Below are 23,918 nucleotides of genomic sequence, written 5' to 3'. Positions count from 1 at the left end.
CACTTAGTAAAATGCATAAACAAATATTGTTGGATAAGTGGATGAAGATCTAATTGTCCTGAGGTGAATGGAATAATGCACCTCAAATGCAGACTTTCATTCAGAGCTTACATCTGCCCTCTTTTAATTACTAATTTAATCAGTGAAAGAGTAAAAATGAGACTATGACCTAACTGACTGCCTTTTAAAACTTAAAATAAACTGAACTAATAGCCACTGATATGCGTTCCCAACTTAATAGTACAAACAAAATAAGTTTAACAATTTGCTCACTTTAACAGCCATAAAAAGTAACTCTTCCAACAAGCAAATAATTATGACGACCCAGATGAGTGGTGGGAATTCGTAATGGTCCTTGGCTCCATTAGGAGCCAACAGGATTACTACAACACTAAACAATTACGAAATGAAATGACAAAAGAAAATAATTAATTATTATAATTACTGTTATTTTGGATTTATTTTTTAAGAATGACAAAAATAAATAGGTCTCTGGCTTCTCAAGTACAACATTTGTATAAAACTAATATTTGTAGGCCATAGCTAACACCAAAAAATTACATCAGATGGAGAGTAGGAACAATAGACAAGAGAAAATGGTCGAAATAGGTTAAACATTTCACACAATGGTAGAACATTTTGAAATTTACAATGGTGAAAACAATTATTTTTCAGAGTAGATTAAAAGTACTAGAAGGGACAATAACAGTCAGAATTTCAAAATATTCTCCAATGAATACAAAACCTGTTTCATGCCTTTTTAATTCATTCTTTCTACTTTTTCTACTCTCGCCAGATATAATGTACACAAAAAAAGGCAATCCTTCCTAGCCAGACCCACCCTACTAAGAACTCCAGGGAGCAATGGTCCTATATCATTTGTTGAAGTCTTTGTTTAAAATGGGAAGAGGAGGCTTAAGATAGTTCAATCAAGAAATATTTAAAAAGAGCCTGAAATTGAAATACAGCGTGTGTATAATAACAATACGGCTTGTGTTTAATAATAAAAGGAAGATAATCTGGGTGCAGTCAAATACAAAAACTAAAATAGTCAAAAACTAATTAATTCGAGCCAACATTTTGCATCATGTTGCAGGGCTAAAATTAAATAGTTTTTGACTATTTGAGTTTTTTTATTTGACTGCATCCGGACCATCCATCTAAAGTTCTAATTTAGAGAGGAAAAAACCTTCACATGTTTTTACTGTAAGGATGATAGACTCATAAAAATAAAATAATTTAAAAAAATCTTGAAGTTGTTCTAATACAATGGTTTATATAAACGTCAACTTTTTGGGAAAATGTATTAATAACGAGGTACTGCAATGAAATGGAATTATACTTGAAATCATAAATATTAAAAAACTTTTACCAGGAAAGGTATACAAAATCTCAAAAAACATCACTTGATGGTTCAGAGGTCATATTGGAAAATATTGTTGCTAATCATTAAAGAATGTGAAAGGGGACTAACTTCTCCAGCAATAAATACAATATTTACACAGACCAGCTTCAAAAATAATTAATAGCTTTTTAATACAATTCACACTTTAATATTTTTGATTATTCACAAAATTATACCTTTTATTTTACAACAAGAAAAAATAAAGTCAAAACACAAATATTCATACTTCATGAAACAAGTCAAGAAGATTTAAAATTATAATTTAAATTATCTTTTAAGTACCTACCAAACTACCAATACCAGAAATGTTTAATTTTATTTTTTTATTGTTGAACATACAAGAAAACCAATGATAATTTTTTTAAACACTTTAAAGATTAAATTAAAATAACAATAAAATAGAAAATCTCACTTGGATTCTTCTTCAATATTTTTCACTGTCTTTGTGTCACCACTAACAGCATTAGTATTCCCTTTCTCAGAAATCATACCTTGTATAGACAGAAACCTATGGAACAAGAAATTTATATTTAAGAAAACCATAAATTGCCACCCCTGATAGTGACACAGGTAGAATTAACATAAAAGAAAAGAAAAAAATAACTCAGCTGAGGAAGTAAAGTATCAATTAAATCATAAATTAATATCAAACCTAAAATTATCAATTAGGTCTTCTTCTGGAAGAACATCCTCCAAAACTAAATCATTAGCGTTAATGTTCCTATTACAACTTTCTTCTCCATCAAATGGATCTTTACTCTTCTGTTGAGATTGAACAGCAGATGCAATATCAGGCTCTTGATTATCTGTGAACAAACGGAAGCAATGATTTCTCAATTAAAGCCAACAAAAATAAAATAAAATATTACTTCAGATAATTGCAACACAGATGAAGCTCAAATAACTATTAGAGAAAAATAAAACTAAAATCCTCATGTAGGATACAATTGTAAAGCTCACAAGTTGATCTTAAAAAATTGTTAAGAATACAATGATTGCATAATGTGGCAGGCAGTGAACAAAAGACATGAAAGATTATACATAATTTTTACCTTAATGCCTAAGTATCATATTTTTTCTAATAGTTCGTTTTCAAAAATATTGCAATACCTGTGCACCATAAATTATTTCCATATACACATTGAGGAAATCTATGTTTATGTTTATGTGGAAAGACCAGGGGAAAAAAAGGAGTGTTACTAACCCATTGCATATTCAGTATACAAAATTTTGATATGAAAGTACCAATGTTAGCCGAACTTTTATTAATTGAAAATGCCAAGGGGTGTTTCAGAATTTTTTGAAGCCTAGAAGTTTATCTGAATCTTTGTCCCAGAAAACTTTTAAAAGTGGTAATAAGTGTTACCATGTCGAGTTCTCTTCGAAAGAAGAATTAAGGGGTAGGAAAGTAAGTAATATTAAGGGAATGAAGTGTTTATCATCTTTTGACCCCCTGGTTAAATTGGAATAGATTTAATCCACTTTTCTACTATTATTCATCCCTTCATAACTAAATACTAATCACTCTTTAATAATTTAATAAGGGTTTCATCATAACCATAATTGGATCACCATTTACCATCAAGGCAATTAAATGAATGTGATTTTAATGAATCTGATATCATTTGGTGATTTAAAGCTTAAAATCTGCATTTAGTCCTAAAACATTTTTGCATAAATAACTTTCATCTCCATAGCATTTTTAGGCCATTGTTGTAACATCAAAATTATCACTGTAGGAATATATAAAAAATTACATATTGTACAAAAATATACCAATTTTATGGGATTCAGGAACTGCTTCAAACTGTACATCAAAAGATGTGAAATCTGCCCAACCTTCTTCATTAGAGATATTATCTGTCCTTTTTGATTCACTCCAAGGATCAACTTGTTCCACTAGCGGCAAGGCCCCTATTTAAAGAATGATAATAGTTGATTTATTGTAATTATTCAGAAGAAATGTGGTTCTATATATACATACTAACACACACATATATACACAGAATCTGTACTTGACCCATGAACCCATGAGTTGCTGTGGCCCAGTCTGATTAAAGATAAAAAAAAAAAAAAATAAAAATGATATGTTTCTAATATGTTTAATTCCCCAATACTTATTAATAAACATATTTTTTGTTATTCCATTGGCTAGATACATGCGTTATTATTTGGTTATATAAACCATGTTCTTGGATATACAATTTCTATAATAACAAACAAATGAATTATTTTTAGCTCAAAATTGTTGTCTAACGTGAGCCATTCGTTTTCTTTTTTTTTTTAAATCGATACATAAAAATAAACAATTTCGAATGACACTAAATATGAATCTGACTTGTTTTTTCATAATAAAATGTATGTTGGCCTACTTTACTGCATTATCACATTTAACACAGTAGCAATCAGCTCCAATTTTTCTTACCATATAAAAAATCAAATCAATTTGTTTATAGTAACCTGAAAATGCATATAGAGTAATGTCAGAGAATAATAACATACAAAAATGCTAAAGTTATACAAACAAATTTTTTTTTTATTTGTGTTTTTTTTATGTTTTCAAATTGTGTTAATTGAGTAGCCCTTTGATTTCTTTTTTAAAAAAATAACGATAACTTTAACACGACTCAACTCATCTACATGAAACTTGGGTGATTTAGAGCTCTTTAAACAACACCAAATGGGACAAAACAGATCTAATTAAACAAATTAAAACTGGAGATATGAAATAAAATGTTTGAAAATATTTTCTTTATTTGAAATAACTATTTCGTCGTTGTTGCGGCCAACATATGGTCCACAAATCGATAATTGGAACATGTGATTTTTATTAAGTCAAAAAACAAAACAACTACTCTCTGTTGTTTTTTATCCTGAAAATAGACAGACGACTTCTTACAGTCTCAGTGAGCACACACGTATTGTCTCCTCACTACATACTCGTAGTTGCCAGGATTCTGGCCATCTGCGCCAGCTTAAATTATTTTAGCCACGGCGGGCGGACTACTTCGGTTCATCTTTCAAGAGAACAAGGCGGCTGGACGTACGTCGATCTACTTCCATCTACTTCTACTTCCACGTTGAAAGAATAAACATACAGCTATCTAATTGTAATAACATAAAATTGGATAAAATGCAGAGGAGTTAAATACTAACAGTTTAAAAGATCATTAGATAAAAAAATAAGGCATACCAGCAGGATCGTTCGTCTCTTTTGGGTGCGTTAGGATCTTGTCTTCTTCATCAGAACTACTCGAATGATCTTCTGAGTTGTTCCATAAGCTAAAATAAATGAAAAAAAAAAAAAAAGGTTTAAATAAAATATTATAAAAATTGAAGTTAAAATAAATAAATATATATATATGTTTATGTTTGTGTGTGTAAACATATATATTGGACCCTACTTTGCAATTATAAAAAAACAACAAAAAATAGAGGTCATAAATTAGTCATGGGGGGGGAAGTTCTGTTCTGTTAGGAGTTCCATATTCTAGAAGTTAGAAGCAGATGTTGCCATTGAATCAGACTATAAAGACAATAACTATAACAGCATTGATCATGGCCCAGAATCAAGGTGAAATCACTATAGATAAAGAAATCGAGAGAAGAGAATCTAGTTATTATAATAGGAAGAAGAGGTTCAAATGGTTTAGGATTCAACCAGGTAAGCAACTTTGTGTACCCTCCCAATGACAATCCAGGAGAAAATTATGGGTTTAATAGGAGTCAAAGAACTCCCCCCCACAAATAAAATATGGATAAGCTTCCAAGATGCAATAAAAGAAACATCTGTCCATTAGAAAATAAAGAGAAAGACTTTTGTAAGTTTTAAGTGAATAATTTACTGTAAAATTAGATTGTTGATAAAAGAAAAATCAATATTGATAGAATTTGGGTAAGTGTTCTAGAGTTGGAAATGATGATCTGAAACACTGAAGCTCATATTTTATTTTAACCAATGGAGGAAGTCCAGATCCATACAAAATTATATAAGAAAAAATATACATTAGCGAGATAAATGAAAGTGTATTTGCATGGGGTGCATTAAGATAGCATGACTTTGTTGCAAGGTTAAAAAAAAAGTAGTAAATATTTTTAATTAGTTCTCTATGAAAACCAATATTGCATTTAATAATTTCTGTTAAAAAGAAAAGTTTTTAAAATATAATTGTTACACAATATATATTTTTTAACACCTTTTTAGAAATTAAATTTCAAATTATTCAAGAAATTATTGTTATAGAATGATACAAGAGGGTCAATGTAAAATAGTAATAGTATTATTCTAAACACTTTATTCTGTTTTATTAATTTAACTTTAAAGTTGAGTGTCTCATAGAACCATAAGTCATTTACTTACGACTAAATAAATTATGTTAGTGAATTAAGGTTAATATTGATACTAATCTTACTTGTAATCCCAAGAGTCTTCCTCTTCCATAGTAGTTTCCATATCTTCAAAGCCTTTCTTCTGTGAGCAAATTTGTTTGAACATTTCTGCCTTTTGATCATTGTCACTATCATCCTGAGAACTGAATAAAAAATATATTTCAACTTACTTTAAAAACAAGCTAGTATTATAAAATTATAACTTTTTAATACAAATTAAAAACTACAAAAAAAAATCAAATTAAGTACAGAAAGTAAGACAATGTATTTATTGCTACAATAAATACAAGAGCAAGATACATAGAGGATCAATTACAATAAAATTCTTGAACCAGTCAACTATCTCCTTTTTTTTTTTTTGTAATTAGTGTAAGACAGGTAACTATTTTCCTAAGACAATTAAAAACAAAATTTTTTTAACATATTTTAGTAGCATCTAAAAGTACTTACTTTGAAGTTTTACGATCATCGAAAGATGCAAAGTTTTCAATAAAATTGCTTGTGAGAGTTGCATTGGTTCCAAACTCACTGATGCTCTGAAAATATAACAATAAATTAATTTTCTTCAAATAATACTGATTACAGACCATGATATTAACTTTATAATTGTAATGTATAATATATGGATGATTTTATTTTACAGGTAAGTTTTAGACTACTAAGAGTTTTAACTCAATTAACTAGGTCTAATCTGGTATTTTCCTTACTGCTAAGCTGTGTCCCCACTAAACAAACAATGGTCAAATATTAGTCTAAATTGTAACAAACATTTTTTGTTCGATGAACAATGTCTGCCGTTTTCTTGATGAAGAGATTGCCCAAACAAACATTTCATCTATTCTTAAAAGTTTAATCCAAATACGAATAACTAAATTTAATCTTTTATTACATATGATTAATTTATAACTACACAATGTTCCTTAGAAAATGAAATGAAGTGGATCAAGACAAAAGTAGGACAAAAAAAAATAATCTAAAAAACTCTTAATAAGTTATAAATAAGAAGAATCAGTGACATAAAATTTGATATTGTAAAACAAATATATTTGCAATAGAAGAAAGAAGATGGCTTACTGGGTGCTGTGTTACCGACTCCAAGGACCCGGGTTCAAATCCAGCTGTAGCAGATTAAATATTTATTTTGTTACCAAAGCCATGAGACAACCCTGCGTAGTTAGGAGCCTGCCGAGCTCCACCCAGCCTTTGTAAAAGTTGGACATTAAATGGGGGAAAATCGGTGAGCCTGATCTTAAAGAAAAAAAATCACCTCAATGTACAACAGTTGGTCAAAAACAGAACTTTCTTAAAAAGTATTGAATCCATGACCCTTCATGGATTTTGTTTTTATTAGATAAATTTCTGTCCTGCTTTATTTCTTGCTATTATTTTGGCAATGTTTAGAATTTACATTGATAAAATTAAAATAATAAAATCACTATTCTGGATTTTCTTTTTAGGAAGTTTGATAAATTAATTTCTATAAATTTTTTGAGGTTAAAAGACTTCCAAAGATGAATATAAATTATTCTATATTTTTCTTTCTAGTTGTACGTTTCAGGACAATTGTCCCATATTCATGCACCTTAATAATCCTCATACTTATCATACTTTCAATTTCACAATCGAAATCATGTCATCTATAAAACAAGGCTGAAAATTGTTTCACATTGAATTTGGTAAACAATTTTCAACCAAGTTTCATAGATGATATGATTGCGATAGTGAAATTGAAAGTAAGACAAGTATGAGGATTATAAAGGTGCATGAATATGAAACAATTGTCCTGAAACGTTGTACAACTAGAAAGAAAAGTATAGAATAATTTGTATTCATCTTTGGAAGTTTGTTAACCTCAAAAAATTGCAGATCTAGAATTGTCCTTAAATCCCCTATCTCTATCCTTGGCTACGATATAATTGCTGTACTCAGCCTGTCTGAAAAAAATAGAGAAAGTTATCACCTTGTACTTATTGCATGCATAGCCCTAGCCCATCAAAGGAAAAAACATAGCCATAGTTATTTGTCTTAAAAGTTCAACTTCTCATCAATCATTGTTTGCCAGTAACCACCGAAACTTTGTCATATTTCACTTTTTTCATATCATTTGGAGTTTTTTCAGTGCTATCCAGTTTGCCGATTTGGAGTATTTTTCACCTTTGCAGTAAATTGGTGGGCATAAGGTAATTTCTGGTAAAATGGCTTTATATGATATGTAGAACAATAGTGCAGTGTTGTACTGGACCTAGTACTAGTTTTTATAGTTAATCCTGGGACACTTTTTCTATTCCTAAAGAGTTATTGTTTTTCCGTAAATATTGAACTTCAGAATACAGGCGTTCACATACAGTTTGGGGCCCAGGAAACAATTATTTTTATTCCTGGAATAGATTTATTTTTAAGATCTGGGATGGATATAATTTTGAAGCTAGGCGACTAGTTAAGATTAATAGCTGATCATCAGTAGAAGATACAGTTACTAAAAATTGTTTTATTCAAATTCAGTCAAAAAATTTCTTTCACAAAAATAATAATGTGAAAAATACCTTTAACAGAAAATGAAACCAACCTGATTAATAGATTCTGAAGAGAAATTGGCATCCCTGTATCCTAAATCATCGTCCTTATTATTGATATGAGCTGGATGCTTACCACCCTACAAATAATAAACAACCAAAATGTATTATGCTTTAATTCAATATTATTCAGCTGTATATGTATGAATAGAAACTAACAAGGAACTGCTGATGGAGGACATTAATAGGCTGAAGTGTGTTTTCAACAAACTTCTCCCAATACATAACAGTTTCTTGATCAATATTCTCATTTATAAAATAAGTGAGATCTTCTTGTTTTATCACAGAGTTTGCAATATTGGTGAGATGGCCCATGTAACCTCTTCGTTTGCCACCAGCCTTGTTCCTAAAGAAAAAATATAAAGATTAATTACTACAAAATACCAAGAGTTTGTTCAAATTCTAAACAAACAAACAATTAAAATATATAAGATTTTTACATAGGATTTAAAAAATTGAGCCTTACTGTTCATTTTCATTTTCTTTCCAAGCTTCCAGAATCCTTTGCAGTAGCCGACATTTGATAAATATCTAAAAAATAAAAAAAAAAAAATTGAAAGTTTAGGTTCATTAAAACAAGCCAATAGAATGAAAGAAATTCAGAAATAAAAGACTATTTTACATTATGTATCAAAGGATTCTTGCTCGATTCTGGTCCAGCATTCAAAGCAAAAGCTAAACACCTATCAACTTGAGAATGTAAAAAGTTGTTCCATGTATAATGAAAAAAGAGATCCTAAAAAAAGTAATTTTATTATTGACTAAAATATATTCTAACATTCTATTAATCAAAATAAATTAATACAAATTAAAGTTTCTTACAAGTAAAATGTGAACTGTGTCAAGAGAATTCAGTGCTTCATTAACTTCAGGAGTGTTTGTAGCGATAAGTGCAGATATAAATTTAATTACTGTTAGTCTTGTGTTTCCTAATGGAGATTGAATAGGAGCATAACTTGGCAATTCAAATCTAAGCGTTTCAAATGCTTCATATGACTCAAAACGACTCTGAAACAGGTTTCCATTAAATTAATTACTAAGATACTAACATACATTTTCTTTTATCAATCTTATGTTTCTAAACAAGATTTAATGAAGATAATAATAAAAAAATACTAAGCTTGAAGGAAGATATCTTGTTTCAATCGTTTAAAAGTTTAAGTAACTAAAATAATTTTATCAAATTACTTACAAGACCTGTAACAAAATATTACCTCTTTGATACAACCAATTAAATATAAGTAACTTTAAAAAGCATGAATAAATGGAGGTGTGCTTGATCCCAGCTACTGATGAGCTAATTTACATGACATTGTTCTTTCATAAGTATTTTTAAATGGAAGTCACATCATTGTGCTGAACAATAGTATTCGGAGAGAGAAGCTAACATAGCATGTAAATCTGAAATAAGTAGCAATGAAGTACAATAGTTAATAAATAAGTAATTAAGCTAATACACATTAAGTTTGAAGAAAAAAACTTTAAGTAAAATCACAAGCTATACACGAGTCCTATGGCTACAAAAGAAGACATAATCATAAGAAACTATAACACTAAAACCACTTTTTAAACACTTTAAGGTCTGTTTAGATCATCTTTGCAAATAGTGTAATATTTAAGGAGTTGTAAAGGAGTCAATAATAAAAATTAAATTAAGTTTTATAAAACTAAATTTAATTATAAACTTTTTAAATACAGTACACATCAATTTAGAGTTCTTAAACATAAATAGTCTTAAATAATTTCATAATTGTCTTTACACAACATTCCAGTTTTAAATTCTGAAGCTGCTTCAATAACACCCAGCTGGCAACCAACAAGCAAATTATGTGATATTTTGTTAATATTAATTTTCTTGTTATTATAAATCTTCAGTAATATATTCACCTATGAACAAAGCAACTTTGACGTCTTAATCGCTCTTGGTTCTTTCAGGATCTTATTATCATTTAAGTTACATTTGAGAAAACAGTAAAGCAATGCGAGATAATCATATGCAAAGTTTGGATTAAAATGACAGTAAATTTTGGTCCTAATTTTTTCTACTTTTTTTAAACATGTTCCTGAGACGATTATGTTTTAAACATTATATCTAAACACAGTTTCCATCACGTTCATTTTTATGAGATTGATAATTCAATTTAGTAAGTGCATGCATCTACCTCTATCTTAAGGAATAAATGTGTATGAGGCATGAGGAAGACTCATCATTCAATAAGTAGCAGTTTTGGGACTAGTGTAAAATAGTTTGATTTAAGGTTACTTTACAGATGTAATCATCAAAAAAAGTTAAAACATCTGAAATTCTAATTATGAAAGTAGGATGTGGAACATAACTTAATAAATTTATTAGAAAAAGAAATTTATTCTACCTAAAGAATCTTAATATTAGATGGTTACCTAAAGATGTTGAGATCTTACTTATCTTTTCTTACTTACAACTGAATATTATAATTTGAAAAGTTGACAATATATAACCTCACTCCATCTATCTTTTTCTGGTAGCAGTAATGTTCATTCTTTAACTGCATTTAAGTTCTAGGGCGGTGGTTTGATAGCCAATAATACTTTAGGACTTGTACAAGATTTTCTAACATCTTTGAAAAATAACCCAGTATGAATCAAAACCTAATAATTCTTCCACTAATTAGTTGAAATTTTACCACAAAATTTTCAAGAGGTCAATCACCAATGGCCTGATTGTCAGGAGGTTTCAGAAATATCATTTGACTTCCCTCAGGATTATCTTGTAGTCTATTTTCCATAAAGGCGTTCCTATTATTCCCGTCATTAGAATCTCTCATTCTGTAATTGTAATTTCCTATTATCTTTTTGTTTCTCATTATCTTCTTTTTTGTTTTGTTTTTTGTCTGAGTAACCTGGAGAGCCCAGAAAAAAACATGGTTAAGGAAAGTGCACACATACGCATTTGTCCCACAGCAAAGATCTGCACTAACCTCTACCATTGTTTTGCCAGGGTAACTATGGACAGGTGTTTAAAAACTATAAAACTGTTTAAAAAAGTTGAAATGGCTTACAGGTATGGACAAATGTTGGTATAAAAAATCATGTCCTCTAGCAAGAATCCATGTGGAGGCCAAGCTCGATATCTGTTAAAAATAATTTAAAATAGTAGAAGTCCACAGCTTCTGAAGTAATAAGAGAATGGAAGGATGAGTGTTTAAGCCTGGAAAAACATAGGTAGCTTAGAGATGTACTAGAGCACAACCACAAGGAGAGTTAAAGTCAGTCCATTATGTCATTAGTCAGAAGAAGAAAAGGGAAGCATATTACACTTAAACCGACCTTGCTGTTTAAATACTCATTAAATTTAATTTTCTCCACATTAAGGGTGGAGAAATAAATAAACAATATTTTCATTTTGTGAATTGTGTAGCTAAACCAACTGGAATTAAAAAAAAAAAAATCTCAATATCATGTTAGTATGCTCTGTCTTGTTCTATCAGTACACCATTACTACAACTTCAGTAAATTAGAGTTATGTTTATATACTGTTTAATTAAATAAAGTAAATCCTACACTAAACTAGTAACACAGTCAATCGGTACTAAAACTTAACCTCCAAAAGAGTTCCCAATGAATAATAAATCAAATAGTTTAATACTGTAGGTGGGGTTGGCAATAATTAAAATCATTCATGTAAGAAATATACGTAAACAATATTTAAGCATATTAGATTATTATTTCTCAGTAATTGATTAAGAATATACAATACAAGTGTATGAAGATTTTGAGCCCTTATTCTGCCCTAGAAAATATAATATATTTTGAAATTTTTTGTTTACCATTTTGTTGCCTTAATTTTTGTTGACCATGGAAACCAAAGTCAAAATTATGATAAACTCTTCTTCAATCATCTATGAAGGCATATACTGTCCTTGGAAGGGCAAAATGTTGAGAGGGATGGTGAGGGATGGAAGGAAGCTGAACAGGACCAGAGAAAATTTTCTAGTTCATTATAATATCAATAGGGTATAATATAAATTTTTAAAAATATTTGTCAAGTATTAAACAATTTGATTGAACAAAAAATTTGTAGGACATTTATGAAAATAACGATAAGACCATAAAATAATCTGTTAATAATTTCAGAACACTCATGAAACAAGATTAGTGCAAAGAGAATAAATTTGTAAACGCTGAACCATGCAAGGATAGTGAAATATGAGTGACATAATAACATGGTGATAGAAAATAAATGGCAAAAATGAAATAATTTAAAGGGAATCTTACTCTAAATAACAAATGTAATGTTAATAACTCAAGAGGTTGAATGGTAAACCCAAGGGGCATAAAGGGTGGCAATGACTAATAAATTGATTAGTTTCAATTTAAACTTAATTATTTATTGCTAAATCATAACTACATGATAGTTACAATAAAAATTAATTATTAGTTAGGATTTTATTTAAGGAGGTTCATGAATAGTTCTTGTCTAACATATGAGTTGTATATTTCCAAAACCCACCCAAATAAAGTTAGTAACGTATAATTTGGTGGACTTTGGAAAGAAATGACTCAAAATAATAATTAATCACTGAGAAAAATGAACAAAAAAATTCAAGTTTGAGAAATTCCCACTTATTATATGCAGATTGGAATGTTAACAAGTTAAAAATGTTATCTAACATCTATTATTATTGTATTAAATTCAAGGATCAGAACAAATTTGATTTAGTTATTTAATTATAAAATTGCATTTAACAATAATAAAATTAATATTTTTTTTTTACAAGTCATAACATTATTGTATATAATAAGCAACACCAAATTGAATCTAAAGGAGGAAAAATATCCCAAACAATGAGGAATGAATTTGAAATGACAGCAAACACATAATCTTCAAGCAAGCCAACACTATTTCATACAGCTGTATCTTTAATTATTAGTGATATAAGAGTGATGATATCTTGATATTATACTTATGATTCGAGGATCTTAAATTTACTATAGGTATATATTCATATGTAAGTATTGGGCAGAAATGATTAAACTAATTTGATTTCAAATTAAACTGACAAAAAATTCGAAAGTAATTTTATACAAAAAACTCTTAGGCTTATTTGAATTTATAAATAAAAATTAGAACTCTAGTTTTAAGGTAAAAGGAAATAACAGGGAACTAGGAAAAATGAGTGCATTATCGGAGGCATCTCATAAGGACAGTACTACCATTAAGATGATAAAAGAAAGGATACTCACTTTTAATCTTCAGCAAAGCCTGAAGAATAGCTTATCTTCAATTATTGCTAATTGCTTGGCAACAGTTCTGTCATCTGAATCCTTTTATCTTCTTTCTTGGTCTAAGGCAACGAAAAATGGCAGTCTCATTAGAATTAAAAAAACCATTCATAATCCGACGTTTACAATAAATTTAATATGTGATTTCATCTCTACAAATAGTCGATAGAAAACCACATATGGCATGTTTTCAAAAGGTTTTACTGGAGTTTTAATGAGCTTATATGATGAATATTGCACTCACTATAATGACTTTTAAAAAATAAATAAAAAAATCTTAGAACATGGCTTCTCAATCTACCATAAAATGGGTCGAGATTATGCTAAGTGGGGTAAGAATAGGCCAACATAGACTTTGGTAAGTAAATGTTTCTCTTCGGTTGCTTGTTACTAAACCTACTGGTTTTCCCATTAATCATTAACATCAAGATAATGTATTAATGATATTGAACTTTCAAATAATTAGTAATATAGACATGTTCAGATGGATTTCCTGAAGGTTAAAATTTGATCTTTACAATGTTAATTGTAATTTATTTTATTTAAATTCCAATAGCTATTATTAATTGTAATCGTATAATTAAAAAAAGTTTGAGCTATATTTCTACTAATAAGATATTGTTTACAAACAATAGAGGTTATAAGTAGGATATACCAGATTCTGAGATTCTAAACATCCTAGAAGCGCCAGAAATTAAAGCATGTGGTTTCACCAGCATTAAAATTAGATTATACATGCCTTTTTCACACACATGATGAATACATGATTCAGTGCATTTGACTAATAGCAGAATAATATTAAAAATTTACAGGGTAAAACAAAAGAATTAGTCAGTAAGAAGTTAAACTTATTTGACAGAAAAAGTCTTAAGTTTGGTGGCTGTTTTAATCTTAGGAAAAAAATAAATAAAAATACGCTACTTAAGTATTATTATTTCAACCAAATGTTACAACCTAAAACCACAAACTGATTTAAATTTATCCAATTTCAGGCCCTGGCGTTCACTAGAATTTGTAAGAAGTTTGTTCATCTCTTGAGCAAGTAATTCAATTGAAGTATTAACAATAATTGACTAGGTTATCACCAACAAACAGAAAATTTATTAAGAACCACAAAACATAATTAACTACAATGCCGATACTGATAGTAATAACATTATTATTATAGTCATAAATTTCCAAAAACAAAAAATAACCTTTAAAATAAAAACCTTAATAGTTGTTCAGTCTCAATCCTTGCAAAAATTTCCTGGGAACAGGGTAAAAAGATAATGAACTTAACTAAATGCTAAAAAAGTTCCACATTTTTTTTTTTTTTAAATCTACCATCCAATTTTATTTAACCACGTTTTCACCGAGTTACTTCAAAATTAATAAAAAATTTTGATTGAGTATTAACTTCGATGGATATAAAGTTATTTTAACAAAACTTCCAGACATGTACCTATGAAAGTTTTTTATTATATGGTACTGCTCCGTCCCTATATGTTGTAGCACAATCTTATAGTGCCTAAAGCCGTCCTCAATAATTGGTTCATCTATTCAAATCGCCATTAGTTTTTAATAGTGTGTTCAAACAAACACACTCTTCTCAGAGTTGAATAGGAGTCATAGTCATTTAATTATATGTTTCAGTTGCACTATAATTACACCGAAGTAATTACAATTACTTCTAGACCCATAGTAATTGCACTTACAATTACAAGTAATTTAAGTCTTATATTAAAACCATAATGTGTCAATCAATAAATCTTTATGCCAGTTTTATTTTAAACTGGATATAATTTTCATATTTTGTAGTCGTAATACAGGTTTTTACCATTTGGAAGTTAAGTATTTGTAATTACAATTATAATTACTAGGAATTTTAGGGAAAAAATAACAATTATATTAGAATGCAATTGGGAATTGCAATTACTTTGGTTCAGCTTGTAATTGTAATTGGAAAACCACAATTATGATTACAGCAGTTCATCAAGTAATTATAATTACTTGTAAATGTAATTGCAATTGTAATTACGTTTTGCCAAACTCTGACTCCTATATGAAGAGATATAGATTGGATAAAAATGATAACTTAATGAATGTTTGGAATCGTTGGAACAAATTAATGGATGTATGGATCTATTAAATATGTTTCTAAAACTTGATAAAAGAAGGTTCTGAGTAAAGAGACTCAGTTTATAATAGAAATAAGATGTTAATCCAGAATAATGTAGAGTCAGAGCCTTCTGTCACTTTAGCTGCCAGTTGTCCCAGAGAAATGCTGCTGCATTTCAGTCATGAATCCAAGAATAGCTCGAGGCTGTTTTCACTCCAACAACTTTTCCAATAGTTTCCTCAATTTATCCTCTCCAGGAATCCGCAAAAGTGTTTAGCCCATCCTATCCTGCCGACCACCCTTACAACATTAGCATCTCAATATAATTTGTAGCAGTTCATTGTTTGTTCACCACTCCTGGTTAATATTGAGTATTCAACTGAATATTCTTCTTGAAAACACGATACTCAAATCAAAAGATGACTGCTTCTTGTGGTCCAGATATTGTTCAATACTGAATCCCATATGTTATCACTGGCCTGACTAAGGTTTTGTAAATGCTCAACTTGGATGTGTGTAAGATCACTTGCCTTTTTAAGGTACCTTTTAAGACTAAGAGAATTTATTTGTAGTCATCGTGATATGTCTTTAGATTTCTGCATTCATGTTATTATTAATAATCACCTGGAAATTAAGGTATATAAATTCAGTAACACTATAGAAAATAAAGCTTCCAATTTGCACTCATGCTTCCCCAAAATCTTGAGACCCTATACTGGTCTGGATACACTTAGTTTTATACATTTAAAAAACTTTTTACAGGGTTACAAAGGCATCTTTTATAGTTGCTAGTGTTCCCCAAACCAATGCAATATCTTTATTAAACCATAAAAGTTGGACTCAGTGGTCAAGAAATATTCCACTTGAAGCTCTTCCTCATATAAATCTCGGCTGACATTTGCTTATTTCTCTCTCAGTGAAAAAGAGGAGTAGCTTCTGAGAGATGGTTCTTAAATGGATTTTGTTTGTACATAATAGCAGGGATACCCTTTAGTAATTGTAACAATTCCAGATATTTTCACCAAACGTGAACAGTTTTGAGAGTATTTTATCTATTCGGAGCCTTGTTTTTTAGGTACTTTAGTGCCTCTTCCACATCTTCCAAGTTGAGAGGCTTCTCAGTTGGTTTTTCTACCCTGCAGTACTACTAGGAGTACAATCATTCATAGTCTTTGAAAGTAGCATTTCCATAGCTCTATTATTTGGCTGTTACTGACTAGATTGCCCTCATTGTCCTTACAAGCACTGATCGGGGACTTAGGTGTTTTTTGGCTTTGATTGATGTGGTAAAAAAATTTTCATTTCGGCTTTTCATATTCTCTAATTTTTACTATCAGCCCCATCTCCCAGGTTCTATTCTCCCTCTGTAAGAGTATTTCCTCTTCCCTCCTCCTGTAGACCAAGCAATGAAAGTTTTGTGCTAGGAGAAATTAGATACAAGCTGATTTTGTTAGTACCTAACGATATAAAGGTCCTAGTCAGTACGGAATTCCATATTCAAAGTTTAAAGTCCATTAGATGGGTTCAGTATCATTGCCTTATAACAATGAAAGTTAAAAAAAATAAGTAAGGAGTGAAACAGGTAATTTTTAAACAACAATTCAATTTAAAGATAATATAAAAAATAGCATGACAGCACTTATCACCCTATTTTTTATATTAGCATGCATTGTGCAATTGCAATGCATTGTTCAAGGAAAACTATTATTTTATTTTATTTTTTCAAGGGATGCCAGACAGGTTATCCTAAAGATTCAGATAGAATATGCTTTGATTGACAGCATAAAAAGAACTTCAAAATAAAAATAAATAAATTAATTAAATACAGTATTTTTAAATTATCAGAACTAAAATTATTTGTTTATTTTTGCTTAAGTCTTCCATTGAAGACCTATACAGTTAGAGAGTGAAAATGCCAAGATTCGGAGCCTCTGAGTACTAAATATTGCCTAAATATTGGATTCGAACCCAAAATGTTCTGCACCAAGCACTCTGGCACACTCACCACAAAGTGTTCGGCCGACATGTCCTCCATATTAGTTATACGGCATAGTATTAGTTTTTTGACTAAAACATTCCGAATTAAATATATGTACTCAAATAACTTAAACAAAGATAAAAAATAAATGAACAATTTAAGAACTATTAATTCGCATTGTTTAGGCCCAAATAAAACAGATGGTTTGAAAGTCTGTGATCGATAATTCACCTTAATCTTTAATTAAGATCTTGACAACTTAAGTTTTAAAAGAGTAATCAGGTGAGTAAACAATGACTCATTAATTATTCATAGTTCAAGTTGGTCCAATAAAAGAATAACAGTGAAACATCTCTTTTCACAAGGCGTGTCTTCAGTTAATTTCCTCCTTTCTCCAACAATCACTATAATGTTATTATACACAAAACAATGCATAATATAGTATAATCATCCTCAAAACCAATTTAATTTCTTAACTGATTTTTAAAATTATAAGTTAATAAAAAATAAATATAAGTATTTATAATATTTACACTTTATTGAGACTGGTTAATTTTGTTTAAAAAAATAATTCAATTTTTATCTATTGAGACAAAAATTATTTTTATTATTCCATTTTAATTATTTTAATATTTCATAGAAATTGTTGTTGTGACCTGGGCAGAATAGCCTGCATGAAGTTGAGTGTTTATATAATTTTAGTTCCAAAATTGTATTAAGGTAAGATAAATTATGAATAATAATGTTAAGGAATTTGAATTGTTAAGATCATACATGTAATAAAAGCTGTTTTATGGTAGATGTCCCTGAGGATGGCCGAAACGTTGGACTTATAAGAAAAATAAAATGTATCGAGACAAAAATGGATAAAAATTGAATTACTTTTTTAAATAAATAAAAGGTTTGTATCAAAGTTGTTAAATATCCAAAAGATGACAAATAATTCAAAAAGTAACATGTCATTTGATGGTGTGGATGACAATAATTTATATAATTGAATCAAAAGTCCCTGGGATAATCAGAGTAAGAAACAAGAATCAGACAACCTTGGACCTCAAAAGACTGATGGAAAAGGGAAAGGTAGCAAAACTATGCCCATTTCTCACCAATACTCTTTTTCTTTATAAATAATAGTTCCTCTAATTAAAAAAAACTTATATAGCATAATAGAATTTAAAAGATTTACCTGTGGTGGGTTTATGAGCAGATTATGTAAGGCAGGAAGGTATGGTAAAATCGAAGATATAATTGATGGCAGAGCTGGATTAGGCGTAGGGGGAAGTTCACCTGAGCCACTGTCTTCAATGTTATTGTATGCTCCTCTCCTATTGAGCTGATCTGTACTGCAATAATCACATTGTATTTCATAGGATTTATTTATGCATGTTAATCAAAACCAAAAATACATTAAGGTAATTATCAGTAAATAAAAAAAAATTCACTAATTAACATGAAGTAAGTATATAAATAGAGAAAGTAAAAATAATTAATATGGTTCAATGATTGCATGAAAAGAAAACAATTTCTTTTCAGTTTTCTTTTGAACTGGTGGATCAATAAAATAATGATATATATAATCTTATGATGTATTTGTATAATATAATGATGTATTAGTTAAAATATCAAATAATCAATAAATACAACATGGTATTTATTAAAAAAACTAGAAAAGAACATTTCTGAATGATGCCTTATCTGTACCAAGAGCTTTTTTTGTATCTGATGCATCAGAATAGACAAAATAAGTTTTAAGTAAACTAAAGAATAACTTATTGAATAATGTAGAAGAAAGGATTCACCAAAAACTTTGGGAAGATAAGCAATTAAAGAGCGGCAGAATAATAGTATATGTTAAATTTTGGCAAAATCTGGTTATTACTGAATAATGTTCTATCTATACTTTTATAATATATTCTTCACGAAAATTCATCCAGAAACCAGGAGATGAGAGTATGAAAAAAATAACAAAATAGGTTACTTTAAAGAAAAAAAAGTGTTACCCTAATTATGGATCAACTTTTAAAATCCTTTTTACTTTAAAAAATCCACACAGACAATCAGTTATTTTCTCCTTTAGCTATTTATTAAATTCTTTCATAGTTCATGTTTATAGATCTTTTATTACAATGAACAATGAGTTCATAAAATACACTTAACCCTAAAGTATCTACAAATACACAGACAGAGTAAGTTTAAGCAAGCCAGATGTAACTACTTACTTGGGAGGAGGTTCCAGTAATGTAAGAAGAACTGAAATTCCACCCACGATGCTACTTTCTACATGTTCACCACAAAGCATTTTATCAAGCATTTTTTTAATCATTTCAGGCCTGAAACAAAAAATATGCAGTATAAATAGTTGACCGTATTATTTCAAATTATGAAGTAAATGGTCAGGGGTGCAGTAAAAAAAAAAAAAAAGTTAACAACTACTTATTTGCCAATGTTTTCACCCACTTTGTAGAGTTTCATCAGGGCTGTTTAAGTTGAGGGCATTCCAAATATCACTTGCAAATTTCATTTTCAAATCCTCTCAACTTAAACAGCTCTGATAAAGCTCTACATAAATAGCTGTTAACTATTTTTGTTTTCTTTTGACCGCATCTCTGACATTCTTCATAATTTAAAATTAATAATGAACAATAGGGTTTAATATTTGAATGAACCAGGTTATAAGATTTTAATTTATATGTCGACAGAACTAAATCCAAATCAAAGTCATAGACTAGTTTCTGAATCTGAAATATTTATTACTGCTAAAAATTTATAGTTTACAAGGAAAAAATAAACATTCGAGCTTATCTGATTAAAAAAGATAATTTTAAAAACTAAAATTTAAATAAATTTATCTTATAACATACAATTTATTTTTTCTACCTCCCCCCTCATATCACTTTTTTTTTAAATTGTATGTGGGTGGATTTTGGAAAAAAACAACTTGATAAGTCTTATTATATGTTGATTTACTACAACTAGATAATAACTAATCATTTGTTACCAGGAAAACAAAAAAATAAATTGTTTCATGATTTAATAGCAAAAGGACATATTATTTTAATAATAATAATAATCTGAATTTTAAATAATTAAAACTATCGGTGCCATGATGTATTGAACAATAATCACTATAACTGTAAGTCAACAAACCTAACCATGAATGAATTACCCTTCGGTGCTAAGCCAGTATACTTTTAAAAATTAATCAATTAAGGAGCATTGAAAGGTTCTCCACAATATGCCTAATCTACAACTCTGCTTCAAAATGTAATATTTCAATACATATAATAGTTACCTAGATATAGTTTTCATACCATGATTTATAAAAGCAAGTAAACAAAAACGTATGTTTTTAAAACGGATTTATTATTAAATTCATTAATTGAATAGATTTTTTAAAAATCTCAAATCTCAATTTAATTGTACAGAAAAAAACCAAAGAAATATTTCAATTTAGTTTAGTAAATAAACAAAAATGAGCTACTAACGATTGAATTTTTGAAAGTATTGGACCAAGATCATTTCTTTCATTTATTTCTCGACATTTTCTAATTGTATCACAGAGAAGTTGGGCTGCATTGTAGTGTCTGCCTTCATCTACTTTAGGGTCAAACAATTCAATAATATTTTCAATAAGTTCTTCACTTTCAAGCCACTAAAAATACAAAAAACATTACACAAGTTGTAAAAATTATGAAATGTAAATATTAATTTCCAGAGATATTTTTCTAAATTTCTAATCTACCGTACTTACGCTTATCAAGTTTTGCTGCATTTCATTCCCTTCTATTTGTGTGATAAGTTTAAACGTAAAATCCATAACTGCAGAGGTGTCTAAATGTTTAAGTAACAGGTTAAGACTATTTTCTTTTGTCTTCAAGAAATCCAGCACTTGAAGGCATGTGAACTGATAAGAATACCAATGCTAGAAAAACAAAATAAAATATACACATTATACATAAAAAATGAAATATTAAATTATCTAAACATTCAAATTACCATAATCAATCATATTAAGCAAGTTTATCCTCTTTTATTCACTCAGAGAGATTTGTGGTAGTTATTTAAAAAAATAAATAAATGAATGTTGATTTCTCATAATTTGAAAAAAAAAAAAAAAAATGATGGCATTCAAGAAAAAATAATCTCATAAAATATTAAACATCATAAGCTTCCAAATTAATATGGTTCAATAATTGTATGAAAAGTAAACAATTTCTTAATTTCGTAAACAAACATCAAAGTTCAAATTCAAGCTAGTAAATGGACTGCAAAGTAGTTTATTATAATCATCTTTATAGGAATAGAAGTTTCCGAGATATTTTGTAGAATAAATTATTTCTCAGTTTGTTCTGAAATATTTTATCTAGCAAAATATTCATAAGGAGCTCTATTAGGGATCAGATTAATTTAATTTAGTTTAAAATAGGCATTAACAATATCTTCCATAAGGTAGTAGAGTAGTTAAGTTAGTTTTAATGAAACTGAGAGCTGAATGAAAAATGTGTTCAAATAATTTTTTTTTTTTCTCTAGAATAAAATAAACTTCTGGAGACAAGCGCCTCTTAAATAGTTCATTAACATTTGCTATACCTACTGTAGTGTAGGTAAAAATTGAATAATTTTTTGAACTAAAATGCAAAAATATAATTTTGACAGAAGTGTAAAAAAAAAAAAGGTAAACATTTTACTTCTTTATAAAACAAGTACAATAAAAAATAAATTCATTCATGGGTTTTTACACTACTTTATATACACTGGACTAACTGAAATTATCAAAGACCACTGACGATCAAAATTTGAAATTTTATCATCATTTTGACAAGATAAGGAAAGAATACTGCAAACACCATTCTTAGGAGAACTACCAGATGAGTAAAACTAATTTTATCAAACCATCAGTGAGTGAAAACTAAGGGCTTAATATTGAGTCAAAAGCAATCCCACACCTGTTTTAATTCAAATTAACTGCAAAATATTGCAATTATTTACAGCAAGTAATTTAAATAAATAAAACCATTTAATAATACATCAACTATATAAAAAAAAAAGATTTTGGTAATTTAAAATGATATAGAATTAGATTATAAATAAATTATTCAAAATAATCAACACACAACATAAGTAAAAAGTATTCGTACATATTATTTTGTTTACTACTATTAGATCTAAACATTTTAAAATTAGTAGGGCCAACATTGAATCTTATAATTGTTGTTTCAATTTTATTCCACTCCTCAGTAAAAACACTCTTAATAAAAAAAAAGAAATATTGCCTTTTCTGAATGAATTCTTCATATGTTCAGTAAGATCAATATCTAGAGGCTGCAGGAGACTATCGTCCATTTTAGTATGCTGTACAGGTTCCATATTTTAGTACTTCATGCCAATTTTTTGGGTTATTTTACGGCTGAGAATTTTCTCTTTTCTCTAAATTATTCAGCACTAATTGAGAGATTTATTTTTAAAATGTCAATATATTTTTAATGAAGCATTACACCATCAATAAATTTAAGAGATCCCACAACAGGAACATTCATATAACCCTAGACTTATTATGAGGTAGAAGCTTCTAAAGCATGGGAATGCTCTCCAGGATCAGTTTTTGGTCCTGCCTTATTTTCAATGAGTTACAAGGAGTAATAGAGGAGTGGTTCTCTGGCAATGACAATAAGGATGAACTAACTGCTAGGTAGCCTCCAATAGCAAAGCTGGAGCTAAATGTCCCAACCTGGTTGCGAGATGGTGTGAGGGGAAGACAGATCGGGTATACCCTATAAACATCGACATTGAAGGTAAGAGTATGAATCTAAGTGAGGCGGGTAATCTACCTTTTTTACCGGTTTGAATCTGGGCTGGTGGCGTCAACTTTTATTTCTGTGGCGGTTCCATTAAATGAAAACTTGACCCCCCTATCCCACCATGGTTATATATAGAATAGAATAAAAGCAACAAATCCCGTGTTTGGTTATATATATTAAATTAGAACACTTCCTATTACGTATTTTGTCCTATATGTGTTTAACATCACAGTTTTCTCTATGTCATGTGATACCAGAATCCTATATCAATTTATACAAAAAAAAAATTAGGTGGATTATTGATGTGTGTATGAAACTAACAATAAATAAATATATAAGCAGCACCAAGGTTAACCCTTTGATGTAAATTAATGATAAATCTATATATAATAAAAACAAAAATAAATCCGTA

General features: G+C 29.0%; 1 protein-coding gene across 3 annotated transcripts in view; it reads right to left on the bottom strand.

The window, feature by feature from the left end:
• fmt (phosphatase 6 regulatory subunit 1-like protein fmt) overlaps positions 1 to 23,918 on the bottom strand; it is a 35,680-nt gene that overhangs the window by 919 nt on the left and 10,843 nt on the right. For all 3 annotated transcript variants that reach the window (XR_010845116.1, XM_014435963.2, XM_014435964.2), the window contains exons 5-19: positions 21,460 to 21,630; positions 21,194 to 21,360; positions 19,928 to 20,038; positions 18,895 to 19,051; positions 9,190 to 9,375; positions 8,990 to 9,103; positions 8,834 to 8,898; positions 8,527 to 8,713; positions 8,361 to 8,447; positions 6,245 to 6,330; positions 5,818 to 5,937; positions 4,599 to 4,687; positions 3,182 to 3,319; positions 2,058 to 2,211; positions 1,818 to 1,913 (exon numbers count right to left, since the gene is read on the bottom strand). Coding sequence is in view for 2 of the 3 variants with exons in the window: in XM_014435963.2 (XP_014291449.1) it covers positions 1,818 to 1,913; positions 2,058 to 2,211; positions 3,182 to 3,319; positions 4,599 to 4,687; positions 5,818 to 5,937; positions 6,245 to 6,330; positions 8,361 to 8,447; positions 8,527 to 8,713; positions 8,834 to 8,898; positions 8,990 to 9,103; positions 9,190 to 9,375; positions 18,895 to 19,051; positions 19,928 to 20,038; positions 21,194 to 21,360; positions 21,460 to 21,630 (1,928 nt within the window). In the remaining variant the exon portion in view is untranslated. The remainder of the gene's footprint in view (positions 1 to 1,817; positions 1,914 to 2,057; positions 2,212 to 3,181; positions 3,320 to 4,598; positions 4,688 to 5,817; positions 5,938 to 6,244; positions 6,331 to 8,360; positions 8,448 to 8,526; positions 8,714 to 8,833; positions 8,899 to 8,989; positions 9,104 to 9,189; positions 9,376 to 18,894; positions 19,052 to 19,927; positions 20,039 to 21,193; positions 21,361 to 21,459; positions 21,631 to 23,918) is intronic.

Source organism: Halyomorpha halys, unplaced genomic scaffold (genome assembly GCF_000696795.3).
Source record: "Halyomorpha halys isolate HHAL.00 unplaced genomic scaffold, Hhal_1.1 Scaffold1751.1, whole genome shotgun sequence".
NCBI classification, from domain to species: domain Eukaryota; kingdom Metazoa; phylum Arthropoda; class Insecta; order Hemiptera; family Pentatomidae; genus Halyomorpha; species Halyomorpha halys.
The sequence above is the reverse complement of the archived record's forward strand: the minus strand, read 5'-3'. Positions and strand labels throughout refer to the sequence as shown.